This window comes from Xenopus laevis, chromosome 1L, assembly GCF_017654675.1.
Source record: "Xenopus laevis strain J_2021 chromosome 1L, Xenopus_laevis_v10.1, whole genome shotgun sequence".
NCBI lineage: Eukaryota > Metazoa > Chordata > Amphibia > Anura > Pipidae > Xenopus > Xenopus laevis.
Genome location: NC_054371.1, coordinates 85,821,441 through 85,837,116, shown reverse-complemented (window position 1 = coordinate 85,837,116; position 15,676 = coordinate 85,821,441). Strand labels below are relative to the sequence as shown.

Genomic DNA, 15,676 nt, shown 5'->3' with positions numbered 1-15,676 from the left:
TCTGAAGAAGGCGTACCGTGTGGTTCAGCCCTTAAAGTTACAAGACCTGTATGAAACTACAAAGCTAAAAATATCCTTATTTACTATATATTATTTTTCTGTAATTTCAAATCTTTCTTTTCCTAAGGAGTCTGTGTGAATAAGATTAAGGTGTACAGACCACTGCAGCAAAGTGATAGACCCCTGTAACAAAGGGATAATGAACAATAATATCACAACTTACACCATATTAATGCCATACAAACATAAGGGTATATGTAAAGCTATACAAACATCTGGAATTGTAGAGGCAGAGGTAGATATTCTGAGGCAACTTGGAATTGGTCTTAATATTTTGCTTTAGTTTAGAATTTCAGCAGCTATATTTTTGTCTCTCATTCAAACCACTGTCTGATTGCTAGGGTAAAAAAGACTCTAGCAACCAGCTACTGATTTGATGAGACACTGGAATATGAATAAGAGAGGAAATAAAAAAAAGTTAAGTAATAAAAAGGAAGACAAAGTAACATTGTAGCTTTACAGAACAATAGGTTTGTGGCTGCTGGGGTCAGTGGCAGTGGCATTTGAAAGCTAGAAAGAAGCAGAAGAAGAAAAAGAGAAATAATAAGAAAAAAACTATAACAATGAAGACCAACTGCAAAGTTGCTAGAACCTACTAAAAGTTAACTTGAAGGTGATCCCTATAAATGAAGTGTACGGTTTGACTAAATTCAAACAGTAAGAAAACAAGGGGCCTCATAAAAGAGACCCAGTAGGTACATTTCGAAAGAGTTGACCTGAGGCAAGGCAAGATAGTCAAAATAGTCACTTTCTTCTAGAGAAGCCCCTATGATGTGTAGAAAATCCACAGCAGAGGCATGAAGTGGATTTGTCTGAAAACACCTTGTGCAGTCTAATAAGTGTGTAGTAGTAATGGTGAAGGATTTTAAAATCCTCTAGTGGAGAATATATATATATATATATATATATATATATATATATATATATATATATATATATATATATATATATATATATATATAGTTCAAAATTGTCTGCCATTTATGCTGCACATTGGCTAATGGAAAAGGTAGTACTAAAGGTAGTACTTGTAGAGACCTAATTAAATTTGTGCCCAAGGGTTGTGGTCTTTCAGTGTAGTATTAATGTAAAATGTATAAGATATGTGAAAGAGTTTATCAGTGAGGATGGTACAGAGTGATTCAGATTTTTTAGCCTTTCACAATAACTCTTTAGCTTTCTAGCTGGTTGTCCTGACTGCCTGTCAACTACATTGTGTTTGACATATTGTATACTAATGTTAATACACTACCTTGCATTCCAGCTGGGCCAAAATCTTGTCTGGTCAGAAAAATGGCGTGATCATGATGTTCAGAATGGTTGGGATCTGCCTTCTGTTGTTGGTTTGCCCAGCGGCACACATTATCTAAACTCCTTGATGGGCTGCCCCTTTCAATCAAGCTAATAGACTTAAGAAAGAGTAAAGTTGTCAGTAAGACACAATATTATAGATGAGATATAATGAAATGCTTTTGTTTGTTGCGCTTCTGTTACTTCACATTTATTGTCATTCAGTCCATAATGCTGTGTCAGATCTGTGTAATTTGACATACACGTGCTTCTCCAAACAAGACCTTTTCAGCTTGCCCGTGTGCACCCAGCTATGCAGCTATTTTTTCAGCCACTGGGACTTCTTTATAAATGGGCCAATAAGACCTCTATCTTCATTTTTACTTTCCCAGTACATCAACTGGTTTATTTGCAATGCCATGAGGAGAGTACACCACAGAGTTTAAATCCCTTTCATTTTTAATGCTTCCATGAAGTTGCTGTTGAGTACATTAATCTCCTATCAATTAGAGCCTATGGGTACCTTCAGCTTCAAGTCTCAGCGCGAGGGTGTCTAGCTGTTCTGTAAGCACCAGTAACTGCTTCACACAAGTGCTAGCTTTTCTTGCCCGTGTCTACCTTTCCTGTTATCTCATATGGCAAGTATACAGACTACCTCACTAGTGAGCATTATCACATATAGTCTCAATTCTCAACAGTATAATCGGTTTTGTGCATAATTGGAATCAGATTTCGGTTCTAGCACCACACTCCTCATAGGGCCATGTCTATTATTATCTTCTACACATTGGAGTACTGTATGTCTAAATAGATATATTCTATTTGAAGATACTATCCCAAGGCCTTATTAGGAACTTTACCTCCTCTAACAGGTACCGCTAGGAAGTGTTTTTTTAAAGCTGATATTCACCTTATTAATGAGGCCATTTGCCAGATGTGTGGGTGGCTGACATATTGGTGATTTGTCAGTCACTCAAAAATCTGAAAGTATCAAGGTTCTGTGCACGGCAGTCAGTATTCACTGAATGATGCAAAATGGTTTTGCTGGATACACTGCATTAATAAATAACACTTCCCTTTTCTTCTGTTATGCATTACTACTAATTACTATTAAGTAAACTCAAGTACTCAAACAGTATAGACTATAAACCTACTAATTATTGGTATTCTACAAGCGTTATGCAAATTCATTATGCTGTTTCATTATACTGTTTCCATTTTAATTTTTCCTGCTGTTGAAATAAAAAAAAAAGTAAAATTTCTTACCTTTGCATAACCCAACATTATCATACGGACCAAAACTATATTGATGTGGACACCAATTGAATCATCATGGTAAATTTCATTTACCTGAGTAAGAGAGAAGAAAATGTACTCTGTCACTGCATATAAAAATACATACTATACAATATAATATATCATACATATATAATACATGTGTATAGTATGTGTATATATATATATATATATATATATATATATATATATATATATATATATATGTACTGCATATGTGTGTTCTGGGTACAATTGCAGAGGTCATTTCTGAATGAAAACAGACAGTTATTTTTATATTTATTTGTTTCAATGTATAATATATAATGAAATGCTCAGAGAGAGAGAGAGAGAGAGAGAGAGAGAGAGAGAGAGAGAGAGAGAGAGAGAGAGAGAGAGAGAGAGAGAGAGAGAGAGAGAGAGAGAGAGAGAGAGAGAGAGAGAGAGAGAGAGAGAGAGAGATGCTTAACTTGAAGCAAGAGTTCAAGAAAAGACAACGTTTCATTACAAGTACATAAGTACTTGGATAATTTTGGAACAAAGTGACTTTTCAGACTTGAGTCTGAAAATGTAGTGGCCAACATTTACATTACTCTTGGGAAAAAAAGCTAGCGCCCTATTTACTAACAATCCCAAAAACTATTTTTCGATAGAAATCTATTGTAATTAGTGCAAGTACAAACTAAAAAGTGTTATTGTAAAACACATTTTAGTGACTTTTCACAACATTCTTTTATTATAATGGTGCTAGGATAGGATGCATGTCTGTGTGTTAATAAATATTGTCAAGAAGAGAAAAAAAGCTGATTATCAACCAAATAAGAAAAACATGTTTTCCCTGTACAGCTCCATGTCTGTTCTTGCTGGGTATAGCACTGACCCACTGCTTCGATCAAACAGATGCTTTTGATTTAAAGACAAACCATGCACCTTATCTAGCATTTCATTAAATGGTGTAATTTAGGGTTCATAGCCAGCAGCTTTTGTCACAAAAATCTTTACATCTTTACCATGATTGAGATAATTTTTTTTTAAAAAAAACCTTTGCATTTAATCTCTTAGCTCAGAGGCACTGTTCATGTTTATAGCAGGGACTTGTTAACAAAAAGTTTCCTTTAAATGTTCAAATCAAGTTGTTGCTTACTGGAGGGTTCCAAGCTATCCCTCACTGATTCCACTTGCAACGGCAATAGATATTCATGCTGTGCAAATGAAGAAGCAATATATAAAACTGATATGCTTGGCAACGTCCACCTCTACTAGGACCGGGCTGGACCCTACATTGGGAAAGCAACAACTTATAATATAAAGGAAACTTTGTTAATAAGTCCCTCTTGTAAATGTTACAAAAAGTTTTAAAACCAATTGATTAGTCTGAGTATGGCTTTTCCCGAAAGCAGTGCTACTGTCATGTCTGTATTCCCTGAATTGGGCCAGTGACCTGTGTATAGTGGAACTGGTGGGAGATGTTTTGTTGTAAACACAGCTCAATATTAGCAAACCAGAGAATGCTAAATAGAATAACTTAACTTGAGAAGCCAGTTACAATCTACTTTGTTGTATGCTGGTGCTGTATACTGTATATTCATATTATTAATAATAAAGCTCTATTTTTTTTTCAAGTGCTCAGGCCCAGCTTATTTATTATTTTGTTCTGTATAGGAGCTGTCCAATTGCTGGCCACACTTGATGTATTTTGCTCAGATATGAACAGATCAATGTTCCCTCTTATCCCTTCTTGGCTATGTGCACACAAAAAATTATTTTGTGCGCAAATCTTAAATTTGTGCGCTCAGTTTTTAAAAACTGTTTGCTCAAGTCAGAATTAATAGAGAATTTTGTGTTTTCACACAAAATTCTTTGTGCGCACCACAATTTGTTGTGATCGCTGGCCTTAAAATGTGTGTGAGCGCACACAAGCACACACCTCAAGCTGGCCATAAACACACAGATCCTATCGTACGAATCAAGGATTCGTACATTTTTCCGGATCGTGTGTGGAGAGTGCCGACAGCTTTTGTCAGGCGGAGATTGGTCGTTTGGTCGATCGGTCAGGTTTGATTTTGAACCGACCGATATCGCCGGAGCCCATTGCACATCTGTTCGGGGATCTTTGCGTCTATGGCCACCTTTAGAGGGAACATTTAAACAGAACAACAAATCAACAGTTGTTTATTTATGTTAAGGGAATTCAAATGTTCTTCCCAACATTTCAGGTATTTTGGAAAGAGGGAAAATACAAGAAATAAGAGTGCTATTTAACAATTGAGCATAACTACTGAAGACTAAGGAGCGGATTTATCGAAATGTGAGCTCATCACAGAAAAATGTACTCACTTTCTGTTCATTCCTACGGGATTTTCAGAATTATCAAATGGTGAACTCTTCACTCACTGATAAATACACTTCTAAAAATCCCACAGGAATGAATAGAAAGTGAGTGGGGTTTTTTTTGACAGTGAGCTCTAATCTCACATTTTTATACATCTGTCCCAAAATAAAGTTTATAAAGATTTCCTTATTTCTTTTATTTTAATTTATTACAGTTCCTGAAGGCAAAGGTCTAATTGCAAAAGAAACAACAATTTAACTGTATATCAGTGAATGCCACATTCATTTAAAACAACATTTTATACCAAATCACTCACAATGTTCATCAAGGTAAGCAGGTAGTTTTGAACATGCTCTTTTCCATGAAACCTGACAACCGAATCATCTACTCCCAGGAGTACTTCAATGTTGTAATCATTTTCCCCAGCGTGTCTGCGTCGTCTAAGAGTTTCATTTACTTGCTTTTCAATATTGCTGTATATGCTGTCCACATTATCAAGGCCAGCAAAGTCTGCCTCTAAAAAAAAAATAGACACAGTTTTAAACTATTCAATTATATGCTAGATGTTGCCATTAATAATGAATTGCAAGGAGTTTAAAAGTTTAGTCTCACTTCCTCACTTTTGAGAATTATTTATGTCCTGATAAATCCCTTAAAACTGAATAAAAAAAAGCATCAGAATTACTCTCTGCTGATCTGTAGTCTTTTTCACCTTTTTGAAAAATTTACCCATCCCATCCCTTACTTCCCTATTATAGTGCCTACCACCTGCCTACACAAGGGTTCCCATACATAGAGAATGAACTTGAACAGGACTGATAGCCTATTATAGTGCCTACCACCTGCCTACACAAGGGTTGCAGCAGGCAATGTGTTCTTCCCAATACAATAAATAGAGCTGTGGAATATGAATGTGGATTTAAAAATAAGATACACAATGTGGGTGCTGTTTTGTTAATCCCTTCATCTAATGTAAACCCGTAAACCAATCTAGAAATCTGGGAATCTGAGATCAATTACCAGCTTCTCTTGATATATAAATAAAAGCTTTAATAATCCACAGGTTATCCACAGATATAACTACACACTTAGAAAGCTGCCTGTGTGTATGTATGTGCATGTGAATGATATACACATAACTTACAATAGAAGCTACTGTATTTCAGCAGGAATGTTTCTTTGAAAAAAAAAACATTAACTTTTGGTTTTCCACATCAAAAAAAAAAAAAAAGGTTTGTTTATGCCTCATTCAAAACAGCAATATGGTTACTGCGGGTAAAACACCAGACATGCCACAATGTTACAGTTCTACCTCAAGGTTTTGACTTAAAAGTGGGAACACTGTGTTAGCATGTAGGTGATAAATTCATATGCTCGGTCTTGTTCTAAAATTGGTTCCCACTGGCTGATCTAACAGGTAGAGTAAAAGAGTAAAAACATGCGATGGAAATATGCTGTCGTTGTGTGATAAACCTGCTGTTATGAACAGTATACTCGTCACAACTATTTGTGGATATGTCTGTCACTAAAACACTCAACATGAGTACATTTCAGACTCTTTTGATGGGAACTGGCATGTTTAGTATAAAAACAATACTGCAAGAAACGAAAGCTCGAAAATGCAAGAAGCCCAGAAAATGTAACTTGGAGACGAATATTCTACCTAATTTCTTGCAGGCTGTTGTGCAAAAATTATCGAGATCAAGTACTAATATATGTACACGAATTTCCATGTGCTCCACTGTTTGTTTGTACTGGTGTCATAACTTGTATGCAAGTGTACAAAAGTTCTGAGCACCATCCCTGGATGTTCCCAGAAATCCATTATGGAAATTACATAGTAAATGGGCCAGAGTTTTCCCAGTGAATTAACTCACAAGGGATATTTTCATTCGCTTGGTTTCTGCGGCCATAGCTCACATCTGTTCTGGAAAGGGCAGTCACAATTAGCAGATTCAGTAAGTGCTGTGCTTATGTTATTATAATGCCCATCACTCTCAGCTTATGGCTCAAAAGCATTTGCCGGGTCAGGAACTGAACTTTGGATATTTTACATGGGTTTCAATGCAAATTCAAAGAAGAGATGAAATAGTTGCAATACCTAATTCCACAATTCTCTGGCAATGAAAAATGCAATTTATGATGTCTGGGTCTCATTATTACAATTCTGTTTCCAGTTATACTTTTAGGGAATAGTGCTAATACTGGCCCCATTTCAGGTATAAAAATGCAAAAGTAATAAAGTATGATCTACTTGGCCTGATTTATCTTTGTTTTACTGCTTTTACTATTATTATGTTTTCTGCATTTTTTCATAGATAATAAGCCTTGTGAGCATTATGCGGCCTGTTAACTAATAGATGTTCGGGATTTTTCCTCGCTCCTTCCAAACTGAGTGCTAACCATTATGGGCCTGCTGTACTTGTAGTTTTAAAAGAACACTCACAACCACTTGTTTACTAAAATGCTATTCCTGGTGATGCCCACTTATGAACCAATCTAAAGTGAATCATAGGCACTTCTAAATATACTTAGATTCTCAGTCTTGACAACCAAGAATGAACTAAGCATCATGGGTCATGGAATCTATTTGGAGGGCTGCTGATTTGTTTTTATTGATGGTGAAAAGTTCCTTTGGGCACAAGACAGTTGTGGGATTTGCTTTGTAGTACTCTCAACCTATTGTATAAAGTAACATAGTTCCAGCACTGTAGATTCTATTTTTGGCCAGATCATTGCTCTATTTGATGCCAATGCCATCATGTAGTACAGCAGATCAAAGATCTTCTGGTAAGAAAAGGGTCACAAAAGTTAAGTGAAAGGTAGAGACCTAAAAGTAAAATAAGGGGATTGGGGAAGGGGATTAAGAGTTAGTGATGAAAAGGGGAGAGAATGTGCCTTTATAGCTTGGGAAAGGCCTCCTACAGTGTACATTTTACACATTTGTACATTTTAAACCTTTACAGCGGCAATAATATGTCACAGCTATGTGCAAAAACGAGAGGTACCAATAACACAGTATATCATCTACCTATCTCTACCATTTTAAATATATGCTTGGCATTACACAGTCCCTTTTTGCATAATAATATTATTGTTCTACCTGTCTGTCTTACTGACTAAGGTATAAATCAAACACAATAAAAAAAACATTCAATAAATAGTGCACCCTTTGCACTGCAGAGGAAAGCACCCTGTTACTGTTTGCTTTTGGTACTTTCTTTGTTTTTTTATAGAGTTGTTTGATTTGTTATTACCTGCGGGTATTTGAGGAATTTGATCCTTTGATCTCAATGTAGTTCAATTTTGAAGCTGAGATGTTACATAGTTTAAGCCCTCTGTGATTCACAGACCAAGTGCTTAGTAGTAACCTAAAATAGTAATTTTGTAGTTCTTGGAAGATAAAGACCAATTTGCCCCATCTAGTCTACTGACTGAGTTTCTTTTTACATGATGTTACCATAGCTGAACCTACTGATCTTTCAGAAACAGGTCTTATTTGGGAAAATAAATGCTTCAATCACATCTTTTCTCATTATTTAGCTGTGTCTATTAATAGTAGGCCATATCCTATACCATTGTATGCACTTTTCTCTAAATATACTCAGGATGGTCAAACTTCTACTGATGAAAGAACAAAACTAGATGATTATTGATTGTTGGTGGCATTAATAAAAGGGGCACAATCCCCGACTGCAACATTGGTGTGTGCGGACCGTTTTTCAAAATTACAAAGCAGTAAGGAGAACTGGCAGGGTCAACGGAAGACCAGCACCACTACGCAGATAAGTGGAAGGAGGTGTGCGGTAATAGAAAATTTCATAGAACAAAACTAGAAGCATAATATCTATAGTGACACCAGAGGAAAAACATATCCACCTCCCTCTATGCATTTTAAAAGTAAAAGACTAAGGGGGAATGAAATATGTTTCGCCACAGCAAAAAAACCTGCGCAAAGATGCTTGTGAACATTAGCGACCATGATTAAAGACCTTGAAAACTTAATTGCAAAGTTTACGACCAAATGGCTTTTGCGAACATTCGCAGTGTATATAATTCATTTTCACAAACGCAAAGTATTTTTCAGTGACCAAATATTTAATGAAACTCCAGAGCAGGTGTTAATGCTAAACCTTTGCTTAGCATATAATATTCACCAGCGGCTGATTTTACATTGCAAGCAGTGCTAAATTTTCGCAAAGGCACCATTTTATATAACGTATGCAACATTTAATTACATTCCCCCTTAAAATAATATATTTGCTGTGTTAACTTCTTTTTATATAGATTTGGTAAGGGCAGGGGGATCCCACTCTCAAATCGATTGGCAACCATGCAGTCATACTGCATTGTTATAGTTCCCAGTAGAAGCTGCTGTGCCTTGACTCTGGAATCTCAGCATGTCCCTATTTGCAGAATTGATTACATGACTTTATGAGGGGAGCAACCAAGGCTTGATAAAAAAGGGGAATATTTGACAAACTTAAACATTTTACTCTACGGGGGTTATTTATCAAAGTCCGATTTTATCTCAACATTTTCTGCTACGAACTCTGATCAAATCCGCTTATTTCTTATTACATTTTCCCAAAAATTAACTTTGGGGTATTGCCCGAAACCCAGCGCACATCAAAAAATCATTGGGACTTCTCCCATTGACTTATATGCAACCTCGACAGGTCTGAGATGCCTGATTTTCTGATTCAGACTTTTCCATCCTCTGGGTTTAATAATTTCAGAAAAATTTGTGATCCGATATTATTAAAAAAAAATAAAAACATTTTCGGGATTTTTGCAGAGTTTAGTAAATAACCCACTACGAGTGTACTATGGAGTGCTTGCCAGTTTTTTGGATATTTGACAAAACCAAATATGACAGAACCAACCCCATCCCAACACATGTTTATGGAAACTGCAACATATCTAAATTTTACGCAAAATATAAAGGATTGGAGGGGTTATACAGAAACAGTCAAAATATACCCCATACTATAACCTTCATCAAAAATCCAACCAACAGATCTAGGAAACTTGGAATAATGAAAGTAGACATCCCATTGGTTGCTATGGACCAAGACAAACATTGAAGATTGCATTTCAGAAAGCCAATCATCTTTTACCCTTTCCCAAAGATACATTAATACTGAACAGCATAGCATCTTACTATACAGCCTGCGCTGAATCATTTAAAAATTACAAAAATTAGATTCAGTACTTAACAGGTTAAAAACATGTTGTAATGAATAAGTATATGTTTTCTGTGGTTATGTTAACCTACAAAGTGATGCTGTACACTAGAAGTATCACTTTACACACTAATTATTACGCATTGAACGTACAAAGCTTAGCAATAACACATTTTTCATGTTTGATGGGAAAGCGATTCCAGATGGCATTCGGAGAATTGAATCAAGGATGCTCTTTAAATTCTTGGCTTATACGTGACTGAACATTTACAGGTGTTTAGTTCATTGAAAGTTGTGAATAGAGCCATTATATCTACAGTGCAAGCTTGTTTTATTAGTGGCTCACGTTTAAAAAATATACAGTATACAGTGTGCTGGATATATTTTAAGGACTTGGATATATTTTCAGGCAATAGAAACACATTGGCAATCAATTTATCATCAGCCCTATTAAAAGGCAATTTGTATATGTAATACTTGACATCTTAAATCTTCATGAAATATTTTCATTTGCCGGAACCAAAGTCAGTAAACTATAGTTTGTGCCAAGAAAGAAGTACTGTGTTTAGTTTTATATAAAGTGGGGGGGGGGGAATGTATTGATAGGAAATAAACTATTTTCCATTTCCTAGTATTGTTTCAAAAACCATATTGATTTAATCTAGAAGGCAGTCTGTGACAATTCTTTCTGTTTTCTGGAACTACATTTTTTTTACCACTTAAAGTACCTGTGACAAAATGCGATATGAGAATATTTTATGTTAGGTTAAGTGGTCATGTAATAAGTAGTTCAACCACAAAAGATAAGCAAAGGCAACAGAACTGTAGTTTTAAAATGTAATTTTTGAATTACACTGGGATATTAAAGAGAACATTTTGTGGTGATGGGTTCACTGGTAGGGAAACTACTGACCTTGACAAAGGAGATAAAAATAATTAAAATAGCCATGGTCTCAGACCAACAGTCATACAGAGAGTGCTGCTTCATGGAACTAAAGCTGGCCATAGATGTAAAGATTTTTAAAGATCCGATCGTCATCGTGAGACCACGATTATCTCGAAACGATAGTACGAATTGTCCATCAACTAAAAAGACCATTTCAGGCGATATTGCCAGGAAAACAAAGGGTAGCTGCCTGCTTGTCCCTGCAAACATAGATAGATTGCACTAGGACCGATAAATATCAATTTTCTGACAGATGTCGGCCGAAAAATCGTAAGATGTCCGATCGCTCGAATCCCACTAACTGCACGATAATTTCGAAGGATTGGTCGGACTTCACTAAAATCGGTTGTTTGGCAAGAGAAGTCTTTGCGTCTATGGGGACCTTTTACACACATTATTGTCATGAAGCAGATGTGTGAAGCAACACTGATCAGAGTGTCTCAACTTTAGTTTAACTGCATGGCTAAACAAAAAGTTCAGGATAGAACAACATTTTTATATGGAGTTCTTCTCTAAGAAAATAATATATAAAGATAAACAATACAAAACTTATAGTAATTAAAAAACAAAATAAATCAATGGGCCAGCAGACAAAGAAATATCACCAGCCACAGTGATAGTTTAAAATCATATTTAAACTTTGATGAAAAAAAGCAAAAATACAAAAAATATAATTACTTGTCACCTGTAATTGACTTTATTAGCTGCTATGAGTTACTGCACCTGTGCCTATTATTACATATTGGAGAAAGAATGCTGTTATTTAAGTGCCAGAAATATTCCTTTATATGGAAGTGTTGAGCCATTACAACACAATACTGAATTATAAGGAAAAGGGAGTAATGTAGTACACAGAAGAGTTTGGGCCAATAAATTCACTGCTAGCAATTATGTCAGACCTTATGACAAAAAAATTGGTTTTAAAAGCAGTCGTATGGTGTAATGTCCAACTAAAACATACTTTCTAGGAAGCTTAGTCAGATAATTTGACTGCTGTTCTGTTTCCTCTGTGAATTTACTTTTTGCGACTATTGAAAACGCATCGCCGCATGTGCTTTAGCGCAGACGACTTTTCATTGTAGCCTATGGGAAAACACAATGAGGTAGTTCGGGGAGATTGTCGCTCAGAAGACGAGGCGATTATTCGCCAGGCGACAAAATCTCCCCGAATCTCCTCATGTGGCCTTACCCTTAGCAATGATTTAATACATATTTTAGATTAACTAAGTTAAGCTTGAGGCACTATTGTTATTTTGTACAGTCTTTAATGTGTCTCTATGTTTATACATACTAAAAGCATGCTGAAAAAGTATATCTTTGTTTATCATTCCAACAGGTTTTAAAAGTCATCAAAGCATTTAAAAGCGATTTCCACAGAAAAGAGAGGGTAAACATGCATAGGTTATCTGGAGCTATCAGATCACTAGATAATATAAACAATAGCACATAGCCTTAGGGTAAGGCCACACTAAGCGATAGCGCGGCGATTTGACTCGCCGCGACTATTCGCCGCGACTTTTAATCCTCAATCGCTGGCGAAACTTTGGCGCTGGCGTCTATGGGAAATCGCGCAAAATCGCCATCGTAAAAACACACGCGGCGATCTTTTTTCTATTGTCGCTCGAAATCGCCTAGCGAGGCGATTTCGAGCGACAATAGAAAAAAGATCGCCGCGTGTGTTTTTACGCAGCGATTCCCCATAGACGCCAGCGCCAAAAAATCCTGAAAGCCAATACGCAGCGATTCCCCATAGACGCCAGCGCCAAAGTTTCGCCAGCGATTGAGGATTAAAAGTCGCGGCGAATAGTCGCGGCGAGTCAAATCGCCGCGCTATCGCTTAGTGTGGCCTTACCCTTATGCCTGTGTATAAGAACTCTTGGTTAAAGAAAACACAATAATCACTTTATAATGAATAAGTTCTGTAGAGCAATCATTTAATGGAACCTGACAGGGCCTTGTCACTCTGATTAAACCACAACCTCAGGAGCTATATAGACTATATTAGACTAGTTCTATCCATAGGGTTCAAAATGCCTGCACACTGTAATATTGGTATATTAATATACTAATATATTACCTAACCTGAATTGTTTCTATTAATGGTTAACAGCATAGATAATTTGCCAATTTACTTTTAACAGAAGCAGTAAATGCTCCCAATAAAATAACCCCTTTTGCCACCAAAAAAATGAGAATACACCATAGCAGCATCTGACAATGGCCAAGATAGTGTACGTGGATGGCTTTCATGCATATCTCTGTTTCTCTTAAACAGTTACACGCCCTCTCTGTCTCTATCATACATGATGCTCTAAGGGCAGAGACACGCATCTCAGATTCGGGGACATGAGTCGCACAGCGACAAATCTCTTCTGCGGGGGCGACTAATCTCCCCGAACTGCCTCCCGCCGGCATGAATCTAAATCGCTGGCGGGATGGCACTCAGAGCACTTCGTTTACCGAAGTCGTCCAAAGTTTCCACTTCGGGCGACTTTGGAAAACGAAGCTCTCTGATTGCCATCAGGAGACAATTAACCTACCTGTATGTTTTTTGGAGTGTGAGAGCAAATAAAAGTAGTTGGAAGAAACACATCCAGAACATACACTGGGAGAACTCACAAACCTTTGGCATAAACTTGAGGACCCCAGTGATGCATGGATTCAGTGCTAAACACTGGAACATTATGCTGCCTACTTGAGAGGAAGTATCCAAAATATGACACAAAATATGAGCATAAAAGCACTTCTGCTTAGGGTATCCTAGTATGCCACAACTACAACAGTTTGCAGTTCCCCGAGTGCCAATTACTGTAGGCCACAAAGTTTCATTTTATACAAAGGACAAAGGCATATATACATATGGTTTTAAATAAAGTTTACTTTCTTGTGAATTTCAGATTTTCATTATATCCTCTTGGCACAACTGTTAAAACAGTACAAATAATAGATTTAATGAAGATAAAAAAAGGTTTACCAGAATTCAAGAAATTATTTCATTTCACATCTGTTTTGGGGTTTCAGAGGGAAAAAATAGAAATCTGGGTTTTAATGCCTTGGGAGTCTGTTGAATCTCAGTCGCAGAACCAGTTTTGCTAAACAAACATCACTAGAGCTCCTGAAACTAAAGAACTACAGTATTAGGCTGTAATCAATATCCTTGAAAGCTAAAGAAGCTATGAAAGCGAAAATAAACTTTAATAAAACAGCTTTAATAAAAAGGAAAGATGCCTTTGGAGTATGTGGAGTAAGATGCATTAAGTAAGCCAGCTACTCCAAAAACTCCCAGAAGAGAACCTAATGCACAGAATTTTGTGGGAAACTTGGTACCAAAACAAAAGGGACATCAAATGCTTTCCCAGGGGTGGGATGACTCATAAACTGCTCTTGTTTTTACAATGGATCATTTCATTCCAGCATACCACACAGAGTTAATGATCAATTTAGGCATATGAATAGGAGCATAGTGTAATTGCCCTTAATTGTTCAGTTGTCACTAAGGGGATTCCAACCTTATAGGATTCCTAAGTTTAAAAAAGGTATTTTCTATGCATATAGCCTTTAGCTGCACCTGCAGCGACACCAATCAATGAAGGGAGTTATTTATTAAAGTTTTTGACGATCAGATTTTTTCTTGGATTTTTAATGATAAATAAGGTTAAATTCTAATTTGGTCAGACATTTTTTATTCAAAATATCAGAAAAATTCGGATTTTGATAAATAAGCCCCGAAGTATCAGGGTGAATCATACAAAATAACCAAATAAACAGAGCTCCGTGGAGCGTATCTTGGGGAGCCTCAGTGCCACTTTCAAACCCCTACCCAAAAGCACTGGATTTTGGGGCAGTCCCCGAATACATGCATGTCATTGCCTTGGTCTAGGTAACATCTGGGGCATACATCCGTACAACCAGGGTAGATCTGGGTTAGTCTGTAAAGTGTCTACGTGATTTAGAAACTTTGTGTGTATGTATCTCTACTGGAGATATTGATCTCAGGAATTTGACTCAGAATTTCATTCCAGGACCCTTTGCCTCGTTGAAGGAATTCAGACTGGCATTTATGATTATTTGAGCAGGTTGAAAGCATCTTGCAGAAGAAAGGTGTAAATCCATCTAAGCGGCTTTGAGAGCACAGGGCATCTTAGGTATTTTTCCATTGAGGTCTCCACAACCAGGACAGCCATAAAAAATCACGGGGCCCCGAACAACAAAATTGTCGGGACCCCCTGGGCCCCGCCGGGCTCTACCCACCCAGGCTCCACCCCAGATCCAACCTACTCCACACCACAGTTAAAAGAGGTAACTAAAAAAAGGTAACCCCCCACACAAGTTTATAAAAAGCTATTGATGGCCAGGGCCCCCCATAAAAGATTTTTAAAAATTGGTGGTCAGGGCCCCCCTACAAGTTAAAAAAAATAATTGGTGACCAGGGCCCCCCTATAAGTTAAAAAAAAAAAAAAACATTGGTGCCAGGGCCCCCCTTACAAGTTAAAAAAAATTAGGGCCCTAGAGAATATTTTTTTAAAAAAAACTGTGGTGCTAGGGCCCCCCATAAAAGTTTTTTTTTCACTTCTCTGTATCCTCATT

The 15,676-nt window shown here is 36.8% G+C and overlaps 1 protein-coding gene across 1 annotated transcript in view; it reads right to left on the bottom strand.

Moving 5' to 3' along the window:
• adamts3.L (ADAM metallopeptidase with thrombospondin type 1 motif 3 L homeolog) overlaps positions 1 to 15,676 on the bottom strand; it is a 114,244-nt gene that overhangs the window by 38,998 nt on the left and 59,570 nt on the right. The window contains exons 5-7 of the mRNA XM_041591049.1: positions 5,274 to 5,473; positions 2,617 to 2,700; positions 1,313 to 1,469 (exon numbers count right to left, since the gene is read on the bottom strand). Coding sequence (XP_041446983.1) covers positions 1,313 to 1,469; positions 2,617 to 2,700; positions 5,274 to 5,473 — 441 coding nt within the window. The remainder of the gene's footprint in view (positions 1 to 1,312; positions 1,470 to 2,616; positions 2,701 to 5,273; positions 5,474 to 15,676) is intronic.